Source organism: Eptatretus burgeri, chromosome 4, assembly GCF_056783735.1.
Source record: "Eptatretus burgeri isolate ZD-2024b chromosome 4, Ebu_testis_v1, whole genome shotgun sequence".
Taxonomy (NCBI): Eukaryota; Metazoa; Chordata; class Myxini; order Myxiniformes; family Myxinidae; genus Eptatretus; species Eptatretus burgeri.
The window spans coordinates 79,092,616-79,120,205 of NC_140964.1; the positions used below are offsets into that span (position 1 = coordinate 79,092,616).

The following is a 27,590-nucleotide window of genomic DNA, read 5'->3' on the forward strand; positions in this document are numbered from 1 at the left end:
AAGTGGTAACCCCCTGGTGTACTTGTGAATCCTGTACATACTCTGATGTCAGCGTACATATGTTGTCCATTAGTACACGATGATGTCACATCGTAACACGGTAGTTATCGTAGAAGCCATGTTTTCTCACGGATTCTGCCCCGTCGCAATAATCCATTTTTTTGTTTAATCTTTTTAATTTTTACAATTCTTGTGGTTTTAGTGCACGTTGAGTGGCTTGAGAAACAAAATTGAATTATTAAAAAGGCACTTGAGTTTTTATGATGATCTTCATGTGGGACAACAAATATTTAACTACGTGTTAAAAACGTTTGCAAAAGCACCTGGTAATTGAGTGAACTTGGGCCTGGGCACACTTTAGACTTGAAATTTTAATATGGTACAAGATCATTTTAATTTTACTAAGCACAATGGACAACCAATTAAAATACATTTAATTGGATCAGTATACGGGATCCGATACAAAATCTGTAGATGGCTTTTTCTTACAGGTAAAAGGGGGTTGTCCGTCGAGAGGTTTAATTCTGCCTCACAACCCTTTGTACTTGGAGATTGCTGCACGAGACAAACTATTCAATGGTGGAGACACAAAAGAGGCATTGCTTTTGAAATTGCAGAAAAGTTGAAATAAACAGCGAAGGAACATACTGGTGGAGAAAAGTCTGGTTTGACTTCCTGAGGATCTCACACTGATCAAGATTCAAGTTGAGAACAATCTTGTCATTGTTACACCAACAGTTTGCTCAATGTGTATGGTATATCTCTACCTGCAAAAGCAAGTCTTGCCGAGTTACTTGTGCATGGGGGTGGAAATTTAAATAATGAAGAGGGAGAGGTGGGAGTATTGCATTACAAGAGAGTAAAGGAAAGGTAGAAAGGGGTTGAGGGGTCAAATTCTATATTTTGTATATGTAATATGTAGATGATTACAGGACAATAAGAATACATAACCAGCCATTAGATGCACAACTCTTGCTGTGAAATGTCATCACGCAGATAGAGAATGTCTCACAATGTGATGACATTCCAACAAAGTGTGCTCTATAAACCCTTCAGGAATCAAATCAATTTAAGATTGAAAGGGGCACAAATTAACACAGAACAATAACTGTTGATGAGTTGGTTCACAAATATTTACATTTAGAGAACAGTTTAAGATTAGCGGGGAAAACAAAAATCTGCATTGCGGTCGAAGATGAGTCATTAAACGAGAACCAAACTCAAAACCGCTTTCCACGACCACGGTTACCTCTTCCCCGTGGGGGCCCATGCGCCGATCGTTCTCTCCCCCTTCCCGGTGGACCCCTATGGCCACCGCGCCATTTCTCGCTTCTTGGTCTTTGCAACTCCTTGTTGCGTGCCTTGCGTCGACGCTCCTTGAGGATCTGCTCATTAGAACGCAACTCTGAACGCACCCGGCTCGAACCCCCAGGGCGTCCACTCGCAAATCGGCCAAATGACCGGCGTCCTCGTGAGCCTCGGCCTCGTGTGCTCTGCATCGCTACAACAAAAGAGCCAATTTGGTCAGTTTGCTCATTTTGTTGCAACACATTCTTGCTTGATCCGAGTTGTGTGTATGTGTGGAAGAAAACAGCTGCTACTTTCACTACATCAACTTGGTTTGCTTTTCGAATGCTTCCTCCAAGGATTTTTAGTTTCACACTTTGTGACTTCAGCATACAATATGTAAGTATATGTGGCTAACCAGGATCATTGATTGTATTCATTTATTCTCATCTCGTATCTGGACAGCAGTCAAGCGAACACAAGCTTGCGGCGATGCAGGCATAACAGAGATTTGCATCACCCGCCTACCTGATTTCATTCCGCGTTGACGTCCTTCGTCCCCCGATTCGCCCTCAGAAAGGCGATCGTCGATTTTGTATTTTTTCTTCCACTCTTCGTAACTATCAGCAATGATGTCAAGGAATAGCCATGGTGGCACATGGATTGCAATGTCATGCCACCCTCACAGCATGAGATATGGGCCTGTCATTCCAATCTTCAGAAGCACCCAGACTGAACACGACAGCACAACCCCATGAAACGTGCACACACACGATGGCTAATAAACCTGTAACAAAAGTTAGACTTGGGGGAGCATCTTAATACATGAAAGAAAACTAATCCACACAAATAGAAGACATTTTTATGGAATGCAAATGACACAACCTTACATACATCAACAGACAAAGCCAAGGGACATGCCTTTCTATATATATGAGAACTGCCCACAACTGAATGTGATTTGCACCACTGACTATCAGAAACAGGGAACAGTGTCAATGCTTGTTTCAGAGCATCAGGTCCCTGAGGAAAGAGTTAATGGGAACCATAGGCAGCAATAATTTTCTGCAATTTATTAACTGCATCATGCTATCACAAAGGATACAAGTTACTTTTGTAGGATGTAGCTATGTAGTGACCGCTTTCGGTTTTCATTTTCTTTTTTGCGTCCTCACTGCCTCCTTCCCGCACAAAGCGCTTGCGCTTGCGGTCCCTAAATGAAGAAAGTGTGCTTATAAGTTCAAAGCAATTGGACATATACAGAATAACAATGCTGGGCATTGTGAGAGGTGTTTATACAAAACTAATATTTAGAATCCTTCATGTGAAAAATTCCTTGGTGTCATTTTCAAACAATTTGATGCATGGTATAAAATCGGGACCCTCAATTTTATTACGTATGGAGAAATGCCAGCATTTTGACTCACTCTCACTATATATATATATATATATATATATATATATATATATATATATATATATATATATATATATATATATATATATATATATATATATATATATATATATATATATATATGCCTCATTTTCACTCCCCACCACCCCTTTTGCCTTCTTTCTGTACTCCCCTTAACCTCCCGATAAGTTCACATACCAGTGAAGCTGCTGCTTTTGCTTATGCATGTCTCCCGTGTTATCACCCATGAGGTCGAGCATGATTGTGGAGGCTTGTTGCTGAAACGTTGAAGCTTCTCGAAGACCAAGACTGCCAAGCACAAAGGAGACAAAACATTTGGACAGTTTTCACCTCCGAATTGGTCACATGATGTATTCACGATACTCACAAAAATCCATACATCCTGTCCAAATGCCGACCCCACCATTTTTGTTGAGAAATCGACCAAATAGAGCTAGTTAGCTACATGCTCGTCACCCCAAACCCCAGAATACAAACCCTCTCTCCGAATCAAAATCTTTTGGCCGATATGGGATGTAAAAATCCTCTTCATGCTTCACTTCAGCCTTTGTTATAGTACGTGACTCTTGTGAGCTTTTCTTTCTTCTCTTGCCTATGATTTCTGAGAAAGTGGTCTTGGGGGCAGTAAGGGAAAGAGGGGGTGGGGGCAGGGTTAAATTCAGTTATTTTACCACAATAGTCCAGCTGTAGTCATGCATTACATCATTTTAAAAGAGAAACTATCAAGTTAGATTTTTCAGCAAACCAGGCAAAAACCAGGCTACAGTTAGAACTATAGTATATGAGAGTAGTGCTCTCATATATTATTGTTGGTAACAGGTCCTACCACAGTAGTCTAGAGATAATTACTACAAGAAAGGAATGCTATTTTTGCTTGAGAAATACACTGCATAGAATGAAGCATGTGCAATGCAATTCAAAACCAATTCGTCAATGTACGAAATCAATTATTTGTGCTTGAAGTGACAATAGCAGAACCATGATCCACAGTCATTGCAGTGACGCCAAACAATGGACAGACCGAACAGATAAGTAGCATAGCAAGTGAAACATGTCCATTATAAATCAAATTAACAAAACTCGTTAACGTGATGTGGTACCATCGATTCCTTGGACCGAAATGTTATCCCGCACCAAAACAAGTTGTTGTTCGTCTTTCGGCTGCTCCCGTTAGGGGTCGCCACAGCGGATCATCCGTTATGATCCGCATACTGACTTGGCACAGGTTTTACGCCGGATGCCCTTCCTGACGCAACCCTGGTCGCCTCTTACGACACAGGGATAAGGATTGGGTTTCACCATGATTCCGGGCTGCCCTACACCCTCTCATAGATCCCGCACCAAAACAAGACGCGCTGCAAAATCAGGACATGATATGGGGAAGCGACACACGGAGGAGAAAGGGATTTTGAAAAACGCATTCCTCACCAACCCTCAGTAGCTGGACCTGGTGCTCCATTCTTCAGTATCATTGTATTTCACTGCCTAGTTACTCTCACAAATGTTTGCAGGTCTTCCTTGAAGGGCCACCTTTTTAGCAGAAAATAATGTGACCGACAGCACCCCATTGCAAGAGAGATGTGCCAAATTAGATCGGCAAGGTACCGGTTTACAAAATCACAGGAAGCTTGAGGATTTTCTCTTCAACTCTGATCTCCACTCTGGCCATCCCATTACATTGAAACTGATCCTTAGGGAAACGTCCAGGGCGATCACACTCGGCGTAGTTCACTTTAGACACCACCCGAGTCTCAGCTGCTTGGTGTAGTGTCCCTGACAAATGTTGGTCTTGTGATCCAAACATCACTGGTACTTTGGATAAGTGTTCTGCACACATTTTACCGAGCAACCACCTTGTGCAGGGCATTTTCTCACCGATGACAGGTCCGCTATCTTTATCCCCATCAACTCATCTGGATAGAATATTAAACGCTGACAAATCTGTTACTCACTTTGTACACACAAAAAAAAAAAAAACCTGGCAAATACATCCAGTTCATTCCTGTGACATTTTGGCAAAGGAGTACTTTGTAGATGAATAGTTATTAATAACCGTCTTATGCAGACTTCGGTGGTGTGTCTGTTTTGTCAATAAAAGGATGAACAGTGAGTGAAGTAAAATGATCGGGATTTTTTACACTTTCAGTTACAAAACTTGCGTTTGAGATATAAATAAGCTTACAAGTTTGGCTTTCAGGGAGCAAACGTGTTCTGAGGCCGTTTGCAGGATTTTCAAGATGGTGATGCCAGGTAATGAAGAGGACAGAAATAGAGAGGAAAAGGACAGCACATCCTGCTTTATCATCAGAGCTGCATTGTGAATGACAATGCCAAATGTTGTGTGACTGAAAATCATTTCTGAATGAGAAAGCTGAGTTTGTGTCTGTGGGTGGGTCATAAGCGCCACCCATTCTACAGAGCAAACCTTCCTCTCTCTCTCCCCAGTGTCACAAGCACTGCCCATTAACCAGGCCACTCCTTTACCTCCAGCCGTCCAGATATCGCCACCATCTTTTCGGCTCCACATTGCTCTGATTGTTTATAGGTCTCTGATGTACCAATGCGTCTTCTGTCATTAAATAAAGGTACCATTTTGAGGAAACAAAGGTACATTTTGATTCCAAGTCAAATGAGATAATGCATGTTTTGTTTGCAGCAATCACGGCAGTGATCTACTATACACCACCCAATGAATATGTTCTCATAATGCAGATGAAAGCAAATCGTGGTCTTTCATTAAAGAAAAAAAAAAAACTTTTGGTTTTCGGCCGACTTTTCAAAGCTTATAAACAAACTGATGGACATGTAATACACACGTTATGTGAAGTTTAACATTAACATTGACATGGTCGTGAAATACCTGTGTATGTAATGAATTAATCGGGAGGTCGCCAGGGAAATTCCTGAGAGATATACTTTCACACACTCAACATCATCTCTGAGTTTATGTACGTTTTAAAACTGAACAAGGTATGTTTTCATAACAACGAAAAGTCATGATTTATATTTTAAAATCTTTAATTGAAAAAAAATGTCCTTTTGTCGACGTTTTGTATGTGCTGTTTGCTGTCGAGATGTCCAGGGGTGTGTTCAGTTACCAAGAAGCAAGCTAGCGCTTGTCAAGCCAGCTGCTACTTATCAATGGTTTTGAATGGAGTGCTTGCTTGACTGCTTAATCCACATGGTGAACACTGTACAAGAATTTGAAACTGAACACAATCAACTACACTTGGTAACGAACGGATGGAGGGGAAGGAGTGTGGTGAGAAAGACCCAGTGTAGCCCAGCAACACCGAGTACACCTGCTGGTCTTGTATAATTTCTTTCCAGAGAACACGATCACTCAAAAACAGCCATACAGAGTAGCAAATGTTTCATGGATAATCAGGTACAAGTTACTTGCACACTCACAGCCCAATCCTCCTCCTTCCTCCAAAGCTATGTTTGGGTGAAATAAACACATATTCAACATTTTCACAGCAAGACCCTTCTCCAAATCTCACCACAATGTTCTCCTCAGCCATTGGTTCCAGGTTCCTTTTGGTGTTCACGTCAGATGAACCTCTGTCCGATTGCTTAGCCATCGCCAAACGCTCCTGCTTCACCGCCTGATGCTTGGCAACAAAGCCCCCAAACTTGGCACGTGTGGCACGCATCACCTCACCAGGAAGTGACTTCTTTGTCGTACAGATCTCAAAGATGGTCTGAAGGCACACAATAAAAATAATCATAATATAAAAGTTTTAAAGTTTATAATTAATGTGCAGAATATAATTGTGTGCAAAGAGCACAGATGGTTAAAACATCTTTAAAAGGTTTTCCTCACCGTTTTGGTTTTGTAGTTCTTTATGTTGTCCATAATCTTGAGATGGTTCACTTCATTCTCATCCATTTGACAACCTGTCAGAAACATTGGTAATGCTTGGTCACATTTCCCATCAATCCCAACAATGGGGAAGTTTTCAAACTTTGGAATTATATTTGCCATCCAAGGACAAAAGCACAGTTATAAAAAGCTTTAACAACACTGTAAGGTAATGGAGGTAAGCATGAACTTGATCAGAACGTCAACACTGATTTGGGTGACTGACACCAACAAATGTGCCACATTTTGAGTTCAGCATCAGCGCCTACATCTTGGTGCAAAGGCCCACCAAAAATTGGATGCATGTCCACAGTTAAGATGTCCAGCGCCTTGGCTCGCTTGATTGACTCGGATGAAGGTGCAGGTCGCGATCGCTCATAATGGCAGTAGGCATTAGCGGCTACGCGCCGCAAGTCGTATAGTTCAGCCGCAGCCTCGTGGTATGCTCGCACGAAACTTTCCTCTCCATCCACGACAGCCTGTGGAACACGGCCTAATAGGCCATCCCCGCTTTCTGTAACAAAAAGGGATACAACGATTCCGAGGTCAAATCAGTCGCAGATCCAGGAGATGGAAGGAGTTGGAAACAACAATCAGGAGATGGGATGGGGGTAGGGACGGCTAAATACATTCTGATTTCCTTCAAATCGTAGTTCTGAAACAGGCCTGGTAATTTTGGCAAATTTTTTATTTTATTTTTTATTATCTTGCCAAAACGAAGTTTTTGCAAGATATGTTAGTCATCTTGTATGTTTTTTTTTATTTTTATTTTTTGTCTGTAATCACGTACAAAAAAAAATTCTGCAGAGCACAGTTATCATTGGAAATTTTTGTAACTTCGCATATCAGAGGCCTATAGAGGTCCCTTTCAGCGCATAAAATTTTGAAGGTCAAGGTCAAAGGTCAAGGTCACTGTCGCAAATCAGGGGAGTCGACAAAACCCTTATTTTTTGAGTAATTTTGATCGGATCGTCTTCAAACTTCATGGGAATATAGTTCATGGTCTGGCGCTCAGCTGATTAATTTTGGTGGCGATTGGCCTTGACCTTCATGTTTGTTTTTTATTTGTTTTTTGCTTGTCTGTAATCACGTATAAATCACTCTGCAGAGCACAGTTATCATTGGAAAATTTTGAAACTTCGCATATCAGAGGCCTATAGAGGTCCCTTTCAGTGCATAAAATTTTGAAGGTCAAGGTCAAAGGTCAAGGTCACTGTCGCAAATCAGGGGAGTCGACGAAACCCTTATTTTTTGAGTAATTTTGATCGGATCGTCTTCAAACTTCATGGGAATATAGTTCATGGTCTGGCGCTCAGCTGATTAATTTTTGGTGGCGATTGGCCTTGACCTTCATGGTTAGCGCCTCAGGTCAAACATATTTGACCCCAAGGTCAAATTTTCAAGTTTTAGGAACCATATCGTGTAGTACCTCAAATTGAACACCTCGATGAGTGCTTTCTAGATATGTCAAGCTTGAGACATTATGACATCATTTGGTGACGTTATGAGGCAAACGCATATTTTTCATGGTTACTCTGTAGAACGATTCTCATTGGAATCTCTCGTAGTCAGATATTCCTCAAGGAGTCGCTCCTGGTGGATAGCAGCTCTGTTCACCTCAGTATGACCTTAAAGAAGTCACACGTGGTCACCTTTTGGCAAGATACGGGTCACCCTGCGGGTGGCATTGGTTTATTTGTATCTTGGTCACATTCACCACTGAAAGCTAATGCACATGAGCACAGAAACCTCCCTTTTCCACTTTTGCTATGCATGAGATGTCAGTTATCTAAATGGTGGGTACTTTCGATTTGCATATCAATTTTCCCACGGAGGTAGAGAATGCACATGTTTACACATGCTGAAGTGCAATGGCGAAGCGTGATGTGGTCTAAGTACAGTTTACCTGAGCAAATGCAATCACTCTCTCTCAAAAACATTCACGATAGTGATATTGCCAAGAGTGATCACTTTGGCAAAATAATAATAATAATAAAAAAATCCAGGAGAGCAATTTACAGCTCTTGCAGATTTTACAAACATGAGTCTATGTAAAAGTGGAAATCTTCACACAATTAAATTTTCATGCTGAGCAATATGGAAACGTGTTTGTGCATTTATTTTTTTTATTTCTCGGAGCAGGCACAAGATACATGACAATCTCATTAATCATCGGAAATACATGACAATCTCACTTTATTAAAGCAAAAACACACTCCTTACCCCAACTGCAGGCCAATCAGCAAAATCATACAATCCATCATCACAGTTCAGAGGCAGATTAAGATTTTTTTGGGGCCTTGTGCACAAAAAATATTGAGGCCCAAAATGCCCACAAATTTTTTTTTTTTTAAATGTGGTATTTTTCACACTCGCTTTAAGCCGATATTGCTTTCGACTCGACTGCAAAAAAATCCAGAGGAATTCCCACGTTTCATTGCCTTTTCCCCCCTTGGAAAAAAAAATGCCATGTTAAAGTGCTCCATTACCAAGTAGCTTGCTATCGCTTGCCAAGCCAGCCGTTCCGTTACAACTGTTTTGTTGGAGTGCTTGCTTGAGTGATTAAGCCACTTGGCAAGTGCTCTACAAGCTGATTGGTAATGGAACACTCCAGCAATTGCAGGTGTTTTGTTCAGTTACCAAGTTTTTATTTTATTACTATTCTTTTTGGATACAGACGAGGCTCGTAGAAGAGCGAAGTGTTTCTTGTAGAGCGCTCGCCAAGTGGCGTAAGCACTCAAGCAAGCAGTCCAATGAAACCGTTGACAAGCAACAACTGGCATGGCAAGTGATAGCAAGCTGATTCGTAATTGAACACACCTCAGCACATCTGCAAGACCGAGGACCCTTTTCTTGTTCTTCCGCTTGTGGAACGAAAAGTTAATTTTGGGTGATTTTTCACCATTCGCACCGTTGGTGTGCTATTTTTGCTTTTCAACACCGCTGGGGTCATTTTGTTTCATCCTCGGGACAGGTGCTCTGACACACATCTGATTTTAAAAACCGCAATGTTCCTCCGTGCGCATGGGTTCGTCCAGTTACTAATGAGAGGGTGTTTTGGGATCATACAATAAATTATAGTGTGGATTTGCTCAACAAAATCGATATGTATTAACATGAAGAATTATACAAATTATTATGCAAATTACAAATTATGAGGTTGTAATGATTGTTGCATTTGTAAACATTAAGCATCGTTATTATTCCACTTCCTTTCTCTCCTAAGCTCAACCCCCAATTTTGTAATCGTCCTGTCTAGTTAAACGTCGAGAAAAACATTTTTTTAATCGATTCATTATGTCACAGTGCTTTCTTTCCTTGAGATTGAGCATTCCCTTTGTGCTGTTTATCACCACTCACAAGGTGATATGTTTTGTCGGCAAAATGACATCGCGATGTTGACCGATATGCCTCAGCCCACATGAGTACATCGTTACACATACTTGAACGAAGTTCTATTTAAATCCCTTCAGCTGTTCTCAAGTATCATATTTTTACCTGACAAGACCTCTTACCTTTGACCTCTTGATGCCAAAACCAAATCAGTTCATCTTTGCATCATAATATATATTTATACCAAGTCTGGTAAAAATACCATTACTGGTTAACAATCGGTAATGCATGAACTTGATTGTTCATCAAGTTATCAATGGTTTTGATCCGATTATTAACTGTTGTATATGTAGAGTTGTGGAAAAAGGTTTTGTTAGCACGCGGTAACAGAATTTTTACTTAACGGGACCTCTGTCCTTTGACCCTATAATTGAATCAGTTCATTTTTGCATCATTATGCATACTTGTACCAAGTTTGACTTCGATCCCTTCAGCCGTTTTTAAGTTAGCACAGTGATGAAAACCTATCATGGACAAACAGCAACCCAAAAACAATGCCTCCAGCAACTTTGTCAAGTCAAATTCAAATCAAAATTTTTTTTTTTTAAAGTCAAATCAAATAATAATATTTCAACCCGTTTGGTTGACAAGCATATTCTGTCTGCAGAATAATATTTATTTACATTTGCATACGTATAATCATGCACGCTCCATGGTTAATAACTTGCTGTTTCGAGGATTATGTATTTTTGCAGTAAAATTCCACTTGCACAGTCGGGGTTTTTTTCCAGGAAACAGCACACCATAAAACTTATAGGTCTTGTTGACATTTTTCAACTTGCAACATCTGATCTTGAAACATCAGCTAAAATAGCCGGTGCTGACTTTCTCAATGGCTGCAAGTAAACAGCCAGATTTTATGGGGATCAGAAAGCTCCAAACAAAATCGTTGACGTACAGAGTATGCACGTATGTGTAAGATGGCAAAACGATAGACCATTTCATACCCTTCAGTGTATGAAGCCCTTATTACAGATGCAGAAGTTCGGAAATCGGAAAACCCAGACATAAATAATGGAGAGTTGGGAATGCTCAGAAAGTGGCAGCTCGTGAGATGCACACTATTATGGAAATATGTTTATACATTGTCTCATATGCGTGTAATCACTCCTTTTGAGACTGATAGATGATCATGATAAAATGAAAGTTACTAAACACGTATGAGTATCTCGGTGCAGATTGTCACATGGTCGTTCCATGTGTTGCATCGAGTTCTTGGCAAACAAGGGGTGTGGGAAGTCTCAATTCCCTCAATCTCAAGTTCCTAAACAATCTCAAATTGGAATTTTAAGCTGTTGAATTTGTTAGGGTTAGGGTTAGTTCAGTCTAAGCTGAATTTTAAGCTGTCCCGATCCTCCACCGTGCTTCACTGCAAATGTTTCACAATTCCTCAGCTGCTGTTCTCTTACCCCACCAAACAAACTGTTATCAATATTTAGAATTGTAAAGTGCATATTAAAGACATTGTTTTTAGATGACATCTGTTTTGCTTCCAGAATAACATTTACGTACATTTGCTGTCTACAGAAATGTAAATAAATATCACATTCAAACGGAAGACCAAATACTGCATTGGGGTCAACAGAGGAAACCGAAGAAGTAAAGAACAGACATAGAGTCAGCAGGAGGAGAAAGGAGAGGATTCGGGTTTCAGCCGCTACTCATCTACCCTCAAACCCATCCAGGAGCAGCCAAGTGAGCCTTATGGAAAAAAATTCTGCACAAATTCACTTCTCCCTAGATGGATATATGAAGAACGAGAAATAAAGAGTAAAAGAGATAAAAGAAAAGAAAAAGCAAGAATTTGAATAAATAAAGAGAAATGTGAAAAAGTAGAAAGTGTGAAAGGAACAACTGACAAAGATGTCGGGAAGAATCCGACATCTTCGTTCTTAAAGCCTGCAGTTTTTTTTTTTTGTTTGTTTTGTTTTGTTTTTAACAGTTTGGCTACAGATCGTGCACACAAATGCAATCACTGGTTAGATGCATTTTTGACTTTTCTCAGGAAAGCAGGGACAGGCACGGGGGCTAACATAGCAATTTATAGGAAGTGTGTGGGATTATGGGCATATCTGTGGATTATGTGGACTATTGCTTCACAAGCCGCAAAAGTTAATTTGTACCCATTTGAAATTTACCTCCACTAATGGGACATGTGCGGATGACCTGTCAAATCAACCAGAGCTCCCCAAGAGACCCTTGCTTACCTTCACACGATTTGTTAACAGCGAGGCACAGTGGGCGCCCCAAAAAGAGATGAAGATCCAACAAGTAGGGCATCTCATCCTTCGTCACCAGGGAATACGCCACACCAGAACGCCCAGCACGTGCCACTCGTCCTACAAACACACAAACACTAGTAAGGCAATCTGGTTCACAAAATTGTTCAAGTACTACAGATGCCTGGAAATGGAAGATCGGGTTTTTTAAAGTTAGATGCCACCCGTTGTTACAAGAGTTGTCATTGAATAAAGAAAAGTAGAGCACTTCACATGATCAGCACTTTGTATGAAAGGACGAACAAAAACTACTTAACATGAACCTCAATGGTGCCAGTTGAAGCATTAACCATTTCATCACATGTTCAAACTATAACGGCACTCGGAAGAGTGCATACCTCCACCAGGCTGAACTGTTTACGTTTTCTATCCGACTGATAGGCTAGATCTGTATCCGGACCTGAACCAGAATCGAATCAGCTTGTTCTTATCACCTACCCAACTCATCCGCCTAATTTTGGCACAACTCATTCACAATGTTTTGAAATATCATGCAATATATCGTTTTTGGACCCATCTTTCAATGGTGACGAATCATTAAAAATTCAAAATAAAATTCTCCAATCCGAATCCGGATCTTCACCAAAGTCGAAACAATTTTCCTTGTCACACAACCAAACCTGTCCACCAAGTTTATTCTGAATACACAACTTCTTGAGGTATTCTGCTCACAGACAAACAAACAATCAGACAGACAGACGGCAGTGAAAACGTAACCTTTGTCCACCTTTGGTGGTGTAGGTAAATATGCTGACCCATGCAGCTGACCAGATGGCACCAATTTCCTCTGAGTCAAGCTCGCTCATAACCTCAACTTCAGATAGGTTAGTAACAGATAATGTTATGAGGTCTCTTCGTTGGTCAAAACAGTTTGGGAGCAGCAGTTTACTCTTGACATGCTTTCGAAGATTAAATATCAGCACAGCATGGTCAGCTAATATTGACACCAGCATCTGGAAAGCAAGATTATAATAGCACAAGTTATATTGCAAGGAACATTAATGCAGGAGGAGGTGACTTAGCCCATCAAACCTGTACAATCGTTGCCAACCTATGGTTGTCCATGCGCTATCCTATTTAAATGCTGAGCATCAAGGAAGAAAACAGCACGTTCCATTTTAAAAGTCTTTGGTATGACTCAGCCAGGGTCAGATTTGAACCTCCAACCCCCCAGACTCAGAGCGGACGCTCTAACCATTACGCCACTAAACCTGTTAAGATGGTGGAGCTTACTCTGAACTCTTCCAGGTAATCCATCATGGTCTGGCATCAATGAGTGATAGGTCTATTCAGCCAAGATGTTTGGTCACCATTTGACCTTCTCAGTTTCTAAACAAGTGCACTGCACATCCTCAATAATGTTCAGAGTTGCATTTTGTTCCTTTGGCCTCTTTATAGGCAAGATAAGATATCTTCTCACCACATTTGCTGTAGGCTTGGGACCATTTTCTATCTGGAATATTAATCCCTCAATGATTCATATTCTTGAGGAAATGATGCAATGCATCACGATGTGCCTGTAATTGGCAGCAGTCAGGGTACTGTCCTAGTTGTATAAAGATATGGTACCAAACTTGTCCCGATCCTCCACCGTGCTTCACTGCAAATGTTTCACAATTCCTCAGCTGCTGTTCTCTTACCCCACCAAACAAACTGTTATCGATTTGTTGGCAAGGCATTTTACATTTGATTCAACTCAAAGAAAAAGCACACATCTTCAACTTCGCTCTTCCCAAAGCTTGGGGTCTAATGCTCATTTGAACCAATTGCTTTTTTGTTACCTCTTAAGGTGCTGCCACACCTTGACGATTTAGCCAGCATATGCCGACTTATGAAAAATTTGTCTAAAATGCTGGCACACGTCGAATACATTATGGGTAAGTTTTGTATACGTTAAAAGCACGCTGAAAAACACTGCCATACGTCGTAGTACGCTGGCTTTCATCGTTGTACTTTGTGGTTGTCCTCAAATTTTAGCATGCTTGAAATTTTACGACGTATGCCAGCGTATGACTCACACGTTCCGCTACGCTGGCCATAAGTTGTAGGCACGTTATGTGATCGTTGACACACGTCGACACACGTTACTTGTAAGTTACTCATAAGTCGAAACACGTCGAGGTAATGATTAGCGTACCCGAAACTTATTTATAACCTATGAGTAATGTGTTGTAGGCACGTTACACGATCGTGGACACACGTCGAGGCACGTTATGCGATCGTTGACACACGTTGAGGCACGTTATGCGATCGTTGACACACGTTGAGGCACGTTACTTGTAAGTTACTCATAAGTCGAAACACGTCGAGGTAATGCTTAGCGTACCCAAAACTTATTTCTAACCTATGAGTAACGTACCTCCAACGCATATTGACGTATGTAGACGTATTTGATTGACGTCTTCCGGACGACCACAGAACTTACTGAACGTGTTTCTAAGTTACAGCTACCGTATAATGGCGTATTGGCAGCGTTTAAAAAAAAAAAAACAACAACAACAACAACAACTTCCGATATTTCGTCACGTACGTCACGTCCGATTGCCTCTTCAGTTTGCTCATGTCTTATTCTTAGTTCCTCCTCTGTGAATATTTTCTGTTTGAGGATATTGTCATGTCGACGTCGAAACTTAAAAGCAAATGTCTGAATATATTTTAAAATTCATGATAGACTAACAACAACAAAAAAAAAAACACAACAACAACAACTTCAGATATTTTGTCACGTGCCTTCACGGAGTCAAGGAGAAAAAAAGAAAATGTACCTTGACGGAGAAAATAAGTTTCGGGTATGCTAAACATTACCTCGACGTGTTTCGACTTATGAGTAATTTACAAGGAACTTGTGTCGACATGTGTCAACGATCGAATATCGTGCCTACAACTTATTCCCAACGTAGTGGAACGTGTGAGCCATACGGCGAGTACGTCGTAAAATTTTCAGCATGCTTGAAATTTCATGACGTACCACGAAATACGACAGCATACTTCATCGCTTTTCAGCGTGCTCTTAACGTATACACAACTTACCCATAACGTATTCGACGTGTGCCAGCTTGGTTCGGCAAATTTTTCATAGGTCGGCATACGCTGGCTAAATCGTCAAGGTGTGACTGCGATGTTGACACTTCCAATTCTCAGGCGGTTATGATTTAAATCGGCATGCGGCAGGTTTTTAACAGGCTACGCCACGAGTTCATCGGCAATACGTGCAGCGCGCTATGCCTAAGTTAAACTATCGTTGGGCATAGGTTGTCAACGCCGCCAACAGGCTAAGCATTCGTTGGTATAAGTTATCTATAAGACAACGAAACGTTCTGTGCCCGTTACTAATATGTTATGCATACGACCAAAACTTAAAAAAAAAAAACATCAAAATTTCAGAGTACGCCAAAGTTTTACATACATTTTTATACGTTGCCATTGCTGGCTAAATCGTCAAGGTGTGACAGCGCCTTTACCAGCGAATATTTTTCAAACATGTGCACATTCACCAATACCACCTCATGCTAATATCTATCTTACTGGACATAAAGCAACACTCACACTTATGTTTAGGGTTAGGTTTTTGGAGAGATCTGTACTCATTCCTCACAATTCATTGAAGCAGAGTTACTCAAGTATCACTTAAATAGCATCTGCCTTCTACTTCAACGATGTCTCATATTAACAGTACTTGTACCACACATCCTCTTCATTTTCCCCCCACATTTTGTTTTTGGCTCCTGTTTATATCTGGAGTCTTTTGCAATTTTTACCAAGGTGTCTTATTCAACAGCAAACACTGACTATGACTACTACTGAAGGTTCATTCTCATAAGATAAATGAGTATAATTCTATTAGTATTTGTCTTTTATACCTTTCCCTCATCGTTATAATTATTTCAAGCAAAGAGCTCACGCACATACGCCAAACTGGAGTTACGAACTCGATTAAATAGTCTTACCATGTTCATATGCATAAAGAGATTTTTTTTTTTTAAAGGGTGCATTGCAAGAAAAGTAAAAGTGCCAACACGAAACCACCTACATAGACATCAATCACCTGTATCATCAATGCACAAACACTTATCGTGTATTATTACAAGCAAAAGTACCCATCCACAGCAACTGAAAAAGTTGAAGTGAATCTATCAATATAAATTAATTCATGAAATTTTTAAAAAGTTTAAATGTGTTCCACTCTTGGTTTCACTCAGAGCCAAAGCTGTGAGCTACTTATACCGCCCACCACTAAATGGTGGTGCAAACATCAGGCGACAGACGTTGGATTCGTCTAAAAAAAGAGGGCAACATATCCTGCTTGCGAAATAAAATTTGGCAACATGACCACCTCCGGCACCAAGGGTGGGCGGAGGTTATCTTTTCACCCTTGTCTGGTTGTCTGTCTGTCTATCTGTTTGTTTGTGAGCAGGGTATCTCAAAAGGTTGTGGACGTATTCAGACGAAATTTGGTGGAGAGGTTGGGTGTGTGACGGGACGAAATGATTCGATTTTAGTGAAGATCTGGATCTGAACCTGAGAATTTTTTAAGTGAATCTCCACCATTGAGAGATGAGGCCAAAAACTATATATAGCATGATATTTCAAAAAGTTGTGGAATAGTGATGACAAAACTTGGTGGATGAGTTCATGACGTGATAAGAATAAGCAGTTTTGATTTTCCTTCAGGTCCGGATCCAGATCTAGCCCATCAGTGGGATACAAAACATAAACTATTCAGCCTGGCAGAGGTACGTTCTACAGTGTACTGTTTCGTTCATGCCTGTTCTGTCATTTCAAAAGTGCATGTTGAGCTTTTCAAACGCAGGGAAGGAAGCAGCTGCCATAAACGAGACACAGACCAACGCATGGACAGACACCATGGTTCACAATATATATAACAGATGTCCTCACTTCCAAGGAACTTCAACACAGAAAGAGACCATTCAGCCCATCAAACCTGAGCAATGGTTGTCAAGCTATGACAGTTTTTGATGAAGGTTGTGGTCAAGTTTCATCGAAATTGTGTGTAGTTTCGGACAAGAGAGCAAATGCCTATTTGGGGGATCAACCCCCCCACCCCCATGAGCACAAATTTTGATGCGGTCGATACACTTTGCTAAGTAAGTGTTTATGGACTGACTGACTCAACTGACTAACTGACTCACCCACTTCTAGACACTGCTCCATCGCATAAGCTCACTGGACTGAAATCCAAGTGAGCTAAAAAGGGGGGGGGGGGAGTAAGCCTTTTATTCCTGCGCTGGTTGAAAGAGCTCAATAATTAAAAATAAAAATTAAAAAACAACTCATATTTCTTAACAGCTAAGTTATCACAGCATATCCTTGGGTCAAATTGGTACCCTGGTTCATTACACACAATGAAAGTACCGATCCTCAATTCAAATTGGATTACAAAATATCCCAACACACACCCTCCTCAGACCCTCACACCACTCCAAGATCCCCTGCCCTCCCATCGCTTAGCTTCCTCGCACCGCAGATCCTTTCCATGCTACCGCATTTTCTTCTCTCAATGTTGGCAAATACGCAAATGGCTTAGTCCGCACAGAGTGGGTTCGGTATGATTAGTGTCCACATGGATAGTACCCAGTGTCCGGTGCGGTGATCACTCGAGTTTGAACCACCATTTGTGGGTCAAGCGTGAGGGAGTACCAGCACATTGCATAGCCAACTCAGAATTTTCACCGAAGCATGGTGGTGTCTGCCTTAGCGACTTGCTTCACACACATCCTTAAAAGGAAATAATGACAGAAGTTTTGTTTCACAACGTCGAGAGATTCCTGGTATTACTCAAAGACCTTTATAATCGATGACATGGGTTTTCTGGTGTGGTCCCTGGTGGAGGTGGAGTCTTTAAGAAGAAAATATACAGAAACAGATGGCTGCCTCTATCACTCCCAAAAATAAAAAATTTAATTTTTAATTTAAAAAAAAATTTTATTTTAAAAATTTACAAAAAAAAAGAAGCAAAAATATGTTCACCGCCTATGTGCATATATAATACATTGTGGTTACATAGCTCAAATAGATTCCAATTTCACTTACCATAGGCCTGAAGTAGGCCCATTCCATAACAAAAATCTGTGACAGATGAGCTCCAACCTTTTGATATTTGATGATCATTTTAACAGTCACACTGGTCGTTTTATAGGGTGTCCCAAAAAAATACACAACTTTTAAAATGCTTAGTTTGATCCTAAAAAAGCAGTAAATTTGTCACTAATGCTTCATTTCTTGTTGCAGAGACCCTGAAGTATATTTTGATACCAAGCAAGCACCAGAAAAATGCCAAGACTGACCGTACAACAACGGACGAAAATTGTTGAACTTTGGCACCAGATGAAAAGTGTCATACAGGTGCAACGTCTTTACTCGAGACATTTCGGTATCCACTTGCGCCATGCACCAAACTTTCGGACAATAAAGTGCACCATCGCAAAGTTTACCAATGTGGGAACCATCTGTGACCTTCACAAGGGTCACAGTGGTCGGAAGAGGACAGGTCGTAGTGAAGAAATGTGGAAATGGTGAGACAGGCGGTCGTTCAGTCCAAAAAAAAATCGATTCGACGACTTTCTGCCGAGACAAACATTCATAAGAGCACCGTTCAGAGGATCCTTCGCCAAGACATTCATGCCTTTCCAAACAAAATTCAAACGGAAACGGTGCTTACTGATTAACAGAAATGCAAACGACAAGAATTTGCAAATTGGTTCTCAGGAAAGTTGGAGGAAGACTTCCTCAAAAAACTTCACATGACGGACGAATGCCATGCTCACTTGTCCGGGGAGGTAAACAAGCAAAACTTTCGGTACTGGGGAACTGAAAATCCTGGTAATACATCAACTGAACTAGTGCCTCGATCTGTTCTCAAAGTCACCATGTGGGTGGCGGTTGGTTGGTGTGGGATAATGGGTCCATACTTCTTTGAAGATGACCAGGGACGTACTTGCACGGTAAACCAGAGGAACTCTCGCGAAATGATTCAGGAATTCTATCTGCCTGAGCTACGTACTCAGGCCCGTAGGAGAAACAGCCTGATCCAGATGAGAACCCAGTGATTCCAGCAGAATGGGGCACCACCCCATACAGCCAGGGAAACAAGGCGATTTCTCAACCAACATTTTGAGGGCCGCTTTATGTCCCTCTACGAAGACGTTGAGTGGCTACCGTATTCCCCTGACCTTACTCCTCCAGACTTCTTCTTGTGGGGGTATCTCAAGGACAGGATCTATGGAAACCCCAGGCCTCAGACTCTTGATCAGATGAAGGAAAACATCCACCGAGAAATCCAGAACATTCCTCAGGAAACGTTTCCCAAAGTGATGGAGAACATGACAACACGTTTGCAGGCAGTGATCGGACAACGTGGAGCCTACGTCGAACATGTGGTCTAAAAGAAAACGATGATTTTCATGTCGATAAAAACGAAAACGACGATTAAAAAAAACGAGTAAAGGACGACGAAAATTTAAATTTTGGTGGCAATTTTGACATTGGTACAATAAACTTCAACCTTTCAGCTTTCTATCTTTTAAAAAAATATGTTATGACCATCCTCTTTGCAGATGAAAAGTTGCATATTTTTTTGGGACACCCTGAACACCGAAGGGGAAAAGTTATAAAGAGGGCATGGGAAATGTGAATACTGGCATGGTGAGGTGCGTGTGGCGTACCTCACACCACGCTAGTATTCACAATTCGTAGCACACCTCACCACATGTTGCTGCAGAGACATAGGCATCTTTGACCATGCCTGCTTTCTCCGGACGTGAGGGAAGGGGGAGAATGGTGGGTGTGGACTCATGTGGGTGATGGTGGTTGGGGGTTGTGGGGGGGTGGGGGAATGGTGGTGGAGGTCAGCCAAATATATTTTGTGCTCCGACTGAATATATACACTGTAAATCAGAAGTCGGAACCCAACACTTTGAAATAAAAAGGAAATGAGCAAAAATTTATATTTATTTTAAATTATCAGTTCGAGCTGGAAGGTAACGACAACACATTATAAAAAAAACAGGACAAGAAATTTGAACTGCCAGCCTTACAGAACAGGCTTGCCCCCAATACACCGCACCCCCAATACAGTCCCCTTGGACTTCCGGCCGAGTTTTTAGGTCATACATTTTCTTTTGCCCATATCTCGATCGCGATTAATTACATCAAAGTAACAAAAACTACAAGTGCTGAAGAATACAGGTAAGTCACGAATGTGTTTCTTTGGTTATATACATATACATATCACAAAATATAGACATATATATATATATATATATATATATATATATATATATATATATATATATATATATATATATATATATATATATATATATATATATATATATATGTCGGGGATTGTATGTACTCTAACAGCAACCAAACATGTCTACTAGTGTTTGGTTAAAACTCTTGAGTTTCAATTGGAAAGAGGGAAAGGATAAATCTTCCCATTAGTTTATCTGCACTGTCAAGGAACTTGTTTTGACATTGTTACAACACAGCTGGCCTTGTCGACCGTTTGAATGACCTTGCTAATCGGGCAGCTGAGCTACCTGGAATCTGTTGGACTACTGCCCAGAACTGTTAAGGCCCAAACAACATGTAGGAGGCTACCTTTTAAAATTCTTTAAGGGAATCAAGGGTGTTGTTTCTGCACTCTCTGTGCTCTCTTATCAGCAGTACTGACAGGAGAATGCAATAGATTAATGAATAGTAATAAATCCTCTTTGACACACAGTCATTCAAAGGTCGCAGTAAATTGAATATAAGGCAGTACCGAAAGACCGCTCACCAGAGGATTAGGCTGGGTGGACTATTGTGTTCAAAGCCTGTTGTCTCCATATGCATATGTCTGATGTGTAATAAACCCTTCTCTACCAAGATCGGTGGGAACAAAGCTTGATCTTAATCACTGTGGACCTCACCTGGATCTCAACAATTGGCGCAGCGAGCAGGGGGCTAGCCGGATCGAGGAGGAGCTCGAGAGCCCTGGTGAGACAAAGGAGGAAAGAGCCGGCCAGCTTAAGGAAAAGGTAAGAAAGCTGCCTCCTTTCTCACACTGGGGATACTCGTTGCTCTCTGAGATCTGTCCTTGCCCTTACAAAATGAACCAGGGGAGAAGGAGGTTTATTTGCACATCGGAAAGGGGTACCCGGGAAGGTAAGGGCCCATTGGAAGGTTGAGGGGAACCCCAGGACACTCCTTTGGGAGACAGTGGGGGAGACCCAAGAATACGCCAGGGCCAGGATCCGAACTGGAGATTGAGGGGAGGGAAAGGTGTGAAAACCCCGTTGGGAGGGTGAGGGAGCGGGAAGTGTGCATTGGGAGTGTGAAGAAACACCCCAGGCGGAGAACACTAACCCGGCCCAAGAAAACTCAAGGAAGGATCAGTGAAATAAGGAAATATGGGAAATAAGACGTCAAAATCAACAGTGGATAAAGATGCCCCACCCCCGAATACAGCTGCGGGATTAATGTATGAAAAATATGGACCTAAGTCATGCACTCAATTGGCATTGTGGGAAAGGTGGACAAAAAGGGATCCACACCCATTCCCAAGGTGGGGTTCTCTAAGATCAGAAATCGTAGATAACCTATCAAGCCGGCTAGAACATCGAATGAATGATAAAGTAAAACCTGAGCCAGACATGCGAGCGTATGATATGTGGGAGGAGGAAGCCCTACAGGTAAATGAGGTGGCTAGAAAATTAGTGGAACAAAAAGTCAAGAAAATGGGAGAAAAAAAATAAGGGAATGTAAGCTAAGGGAAATCTTCCCACCCCTGTAACTGCAGTGCAGAGGTGGGAAGACCAGGGAAACAATGCAGGTGTTCCACCTGCATGTGTGAATAGCACACCAAGTTTGTATCCGGACCTGGGAGCCATGGGACTGCTGGCCACAGCCTCTGCCTACCCGGTCCAAGAAATAATTCCAGCAGGGCCAGGAGGGCCAGCTCAATCGGTGTACAGACCGTTTAGAGAAAGTGAATTGAGATCGATGAAGGAACGAGTACTAGAATTCAGAGGGAATCTTGAACCAACGGGGAAAAAACACAAAGTTAATGAGCCAGGAGAAGGGCTGTTTGTAGAAGTTACCTGTTTGGATGTATTTGTGAATACAATGTGGTGGGGAAGGTTGAGTTTTGTGTTAGACGTAAGTTGAGTGTTCCAACCTGGAACTTGTATGTGTGGAACAACTTGTATGTTTGTATGGAGATAATGATTGGTCGTCATCGTAAGTATGAAGACTTTGGACGAGGTGAATTGCGCACACCAAATCCGGAGGAAGGACGATGATGACCGATTCTGCACGTGTTGTTAATTCAGTGATGGGGTCATTGTGTGTGTGTGTGTGTGTGTGTGTGTGTGTGTGTGTGTGTGTGTGTGTGTGTGTGTGTGTGTGTGTGTGTGTGCGTGTGTGTGTGTGTGTGTGTGTGCGCGCGCGTGTGTAGGGAATTGAACTCGATAGGGAATTGAATAATTAAAACCACTTCAGCAGACAGTTTGGGGATTATGTGTGAGAATTCCCTACAGTACTCGTGCTGTGGGATGTCAAATGGACCAACGTTCGGGTTTTCTCATGGTCCGATAAACTCTGTATGCTGTTTTGGCTTTGAACACTGTACGTGATACGTGATAAATGGATGGTCTCCAAGGAGCATCATTTTGATTTCAAATTCAAATTCAGTTCTGTTTCCACTTTGCATGTTTCGTAAGGCTGATCGACGTTACGGGTTCGTTTTAACGTAAGTTTCAATTCTGGTTTCATTGTTGGGGTCATTAAGCATGTTTTATACTTGATTTTCGTAAATCTGGGAAAAAAAAACAAAAAAAAAAAAAAACTTATTTTATGGGGTTTTCCGAGTCACGTGACGTGCCGTGGGATTTAACAGGCGCGACGAAAGCACGAAATCGTCCCGTCGAAGGACAGCTTATCGTGAGGGTTTACGAGATGGATTAGCACATTTTACAAAGTTTGGGGACGCCCTTCTTAGGATTCTGTAAGAATTCCGATTTAAAACGAACGTATTTGAGATGTCGTCAAATATTTGTTACGTGAGTTTGATCGTAAAAACCAACGCGCTGATAAGACGCATTGCTCATGTGAGTGCGTGATGACGTAATCACGCATGGGCCCAGCGCGCTTTGATAAGCTTGAAAGTGCAATTAACACCCTGCTGTGAACGTGCCTGTGTGTCGAGCAATGTACGAGAATTTCTCGAGGCGGCTGATCTTGAAAATGGTGGACAAACTAGATTTTAAAGAGATAGCTTTGTGGTAAAATTAATTAATAAGGACATTAACGTTGACGTTTCAAAGGATCGCTCGATTTTTGTTTTGAGGCGAGTGCACGCGCTATCGGAACATGGAAGCGACAATGCTTTGAAACAAGACTGTGATATATGTTTGTTCCGGTTGGTGTTGTTGTTGATTGGGCTTCGTGACCGAAAAAGGGAAAAAAATAGCCGCGGGAGAGACGCGGGACCGAGGGATTTAGGATAGATGGAAAGGGGGATTTAAATGCTTTGAACAAGGAACGGATTTTATTTAAAGTGGGTTTATCTTTTTAGCCGCGTCTCGCGTAGTGAACGCCGGCTCTAAGAGAGCTCCGCGTTGTTCTTGTTATTATTCTTCTTCTGGTGAAGACAAAACCTTTAGGACGTGGCTCTTGGACACATTTGGCCTTGTTTACATGTCAGACATCCAAGAACAAGGACGTTTGGTAGGCTACGCACTTATCAGGATAGAGGTGTTTTTTGGGGAAAATTACGGGCAGAGCTCGTGCTGTTTGAACACGCAGCCATCGTGGGCCTTGACGAGGGAGCGTTTCGATTCTCTGCCTGTCGGGGTCGAGCTGTTTGTCTGGAAGCGGACAGAAAAGCATGTCTGTTGTCTTTATATGAGCCTCCATCTGTCAGGATAAATTCATTGGATTTGGGAAGCATAAGCGGAATTAAAGGGATGTAGAGGAATGGAATTGGCTTTGCACTGCACTCACTGTCTACTACGATGAAACAGGGCAGGATTATGAATACGTGCCCAAAGCACATAGAGATTACACCGTCAAATGCACTCTGATGAAAACCAACCGATGGATCGGGAAGGAAGGAGCGGCGGTGGAGGTGAAACAAGCCGCCAGAGAGCGCGAACTAATGAAGCACAGAGAAGGACTAACACCGCACATCTCAATGGCAGTTAGTAACAGACATAGTGCAGGGGAGTTAGGAAGAATGGTGAACAGATTGAGATGCGCCCCAGAACCACAAGATGGGGCAACGAACACCAGAACACTTTACAGGCCATCAGACAAGGAGATGGATGGAAGGTGCCTGATTTTGATTTTTGCCTGATCAAAATCTACAGTAGTGTACAGTGAGGTCTTCGGCCTTCACGTCCACTCACCACGCACCCAGAGCAACTTCCAGTCCTGCAAGCTCTAGTCATGGTGGGAGCCTCGTACGGAGGTATCATTTAAAAATAATCTTTTACACAAATACTTGTCATTATGTTGCAGTTGACTGCAGTGTTCAGTGCAGTGGCACGCTGTAAACCTTGTAGTAACGGAGACAGTGACAGAACCTTGGACGACACAACATGCAACTCCTGGTACTGACACTACTCCTTTGTGGGGGGGGGACCTATCACTAGGCAACACACTAACACACTCAAGCCAAAGAAACCGTATACACCTCCGTGGCAAAGGGGGACACGGAAATGAACCAGTACCAACCCCACAGCGACATAGGAGGGGAGCGGCTGGAGAAAGAATGGAAGCGGGTGAATACGCAAGGTTGGGGAAAACATACAACCAAGAACTAGATAAGGTAAAGATATTTTCAAAGGAACCTGGCAAGACCGCACCACTCATTTCCAGAGGGCTGACAACCATCCAGCCACAGCAGCTCATAGAACTGTCTTGCGTCCAAGCCGAGGAAACTTACGATTTGATAGAACGAAACGAGGAAATAAAATCGATTAGATGGTCTTATGCTATGACAAAACCTGTTGGGAGGGGGGGACGTCAGAAAATGCAGAAAAGACAGAAGTGGCTTGGCAGAACAAAACGCAAGACAAAACCCAGCGGGGGCACTTTGCACAAATAGGATTCATATGGGGTCAACACGCATCTCTAATTACCCAAGTTCCATGGGCCCCGAAAGAACCCTTTTGGAGTACAGTTGTGAAATCTTGTGAAAATACAGTAACCTCCCGGAGAAGAACACATTTCACTTATAGGTGTTTTCACCTATAAGGCTTGAAGCTCTCACTAGCGATCGAGTGGAACGCAAGGAGGGTTACGCAGGGTGGAGATCTATATTTCATGACTGGGGAGACTGGTTACTGCGCCTGGTAGGGGCAGCAATCCTAATCGTCGTGGGAATCATTTTTGGAGTATTTCTGATCAAACGTCTCATTTCCATTTGTCTAAAGAAATGCTGTGAAGCCTCACCCCTCACCCAGGCCATCATAATAATTAACAGCGAACTCAGGGAGGAAGACCCCGAGGACCTCGATATGGGGCCACAACCTGACTCGACCCCCACCAGCTGAGGAGCCAACAAGGTGTTCTGGCGGAGGGGCGCCCTGGGGAAGACTCTTCCAGGTATTACTGATTACTCAACGAACTTTCAAGTGTGAAGGTAAGCCTGCTTGGATACACTTTTCACACTGCAAACTTGCCATCCCAACAGAGGAGGAGATTGTGCAAGAATGAACCCATTACAGCAAATCCTAGTTGCTATAATTGCCTTATGGATGGGAAGCTGGGAAGTGGAAGGGCAAATTGATAACTGGACAATCCAACCCATCCAACAGAGGGGGAAAAGAGCAATTGGGAACCACACTGAACATTTACACGAGTTGGGAGTACATGGGATAAATACATTCTTACTTTTGTCGCACAAATATGCTACATTGAGTAATGAGACTAAGTGCTGGGTGTGTGCTTATCTCCCGCACTCCTCACAAACGGGTTTGCCATTATCTGTGATCCCATTTGAGGAAATAGACTATTGTGGTGCTGCTTGGTACAACAATTTTAATTTGACTAAAACAACCGGTAACTCATCATGTGTAGACTTTAGAGGTGCGTGGTACCCTCCTTTTAATTTAAAGAAGAGACCTCCGTACTTCAGAATCACATATAAGCGTATGGGGTTTATCTGCCTTACTTGGACAAAGCCTCATGCCAGATTTCAGGCAGGGAACTCCACTTGTAATATATCAATAGAGATAAGTGACTTACCAGCCAACAGGAAGGGAGAGAATGGAACATACCCGAAGGTTGCATCTAATGGCACATATTTTGTGTGTGGGTATAGAGCCTACCCATGGCTGCCAAACAAATGGGGCGGTTCATGTTATCTAGCTTACGTCATTCCGCACATGCGTTTGATCACTGGCCAATTCTCTGAGATAGATCAAACACGACGTAAGAGAGCTATATCAGATGGGGCATATGCAGCAATGATAATTTTCCCCGATATGGGGCCTGGGTGGCAGGAAGAGAACTTATCAGCATGGCATCAACATTGGAAATAATGGGAAACGATACCGCTGATGGGTTTGAAAAAATTAGCGCGGAGCTGGTCGCATTAAGGACTACTGTAATGCAAAATAGAATAGCTTTAGACATGATTCTAGCTGAGAAAGGGGGAACATGTGCTGTAATTGGCAAAGAGTGTTGTACGTACATCCCAGATAATTCAGAAAACATTAATGACCTCGCGGGTCACATAAGGAAAGAGGCGAGCAAATATAAAGACTACAGTAATGATAACATGAGTAGTTGGTTAAAGGGATTGTTTGGGGGTTGGGGAGGAAGTGTTTTAAGATTTTTTATAACAATCCTGATAATCATCGTGGCAGCCTTTATATTACTGATGGTTTTCAAGGTAATTGCCCAAAAGGCCATTGGAAAGTGTTTTTCAGGATGGACAACAAAGCCCAGTACCCAGCCAGTACAGACGGTGATGGCTCCGGTGAACACTGCTGGACTGCTGCCCTCCTCAAACCTCCCTGCACTTACACCTACCCCCCCCCATTCCAATACTATGTACCCCACCCATGTCACCCCAACCCACGAACAATGAAACATATTGTAACCTTGCAGTAGTTGCCGATCCATTACTCTGGCTTCCTCCGAGTGATGAACAATTGCTTCAACTCACATTGGACGAATGTCTTTCGTTGCTTGCACCAATTGAAGGGCTAGGTAGAAATACCATTTGATTTGCCTTGTTGGTAATTGCTGGCAAGTTGTGCCTTCATTATACTCTTGCTTGTAGTTTATCAAATATTCTTTTGCTTTGTTCATAAAG

General features: G+C 42.0%; 1 protein-coding gene across 1 annotated transcript in view; it reads right to left on the minus strand.

The window, feature by feature from the left end:
* Positions 1-351: 351 nt before the first annotated feature.
* The window catches only part of DDX54 (DEAD-box helicase 54), a 66,101-nt gene continuing 38,862 nt past the window's right edge, over positions 352-27,590 (minus strand). Inside the window, exons 12-20 of the mRNA XM_085878885.1 lie at positions 12,191-12,322; positions 6,880-7,104; positions 6,552-6,625; positions 6,229-6,429; positions 3,203-3,339; positions 2,903-3,013; positions 2,393-2,500; positions 1,816-1,907; positions 352-1,501 (exon numbers count right to left, since the gene is read on the minus strand). Of these exons, the coding sequence (XP_085735011.1) occupies positions 1,221-1,501; positions 1,816-1,907; positions 2,393-2,500; positions 2,903-3,013; positions 3,203-3,339; positions 6,229-6,429; positions 6,552-6,625; positions 6,880-7,104; positions 12,191-12,322 (1,361 nt within the window). The 3' untranslated portion in view covers positions 352-1,220. The remainder of the gene's footprint in view (positions 1,502-1,815; positions 1,908-2,392; positions 2,501-2,902; positions 3,014-3,202; positions 3,340-6,228; positions 6,430-6,551; positions 6,626-6,879; positions 7,105-12,190; positions 12,323-27,590) is intronic.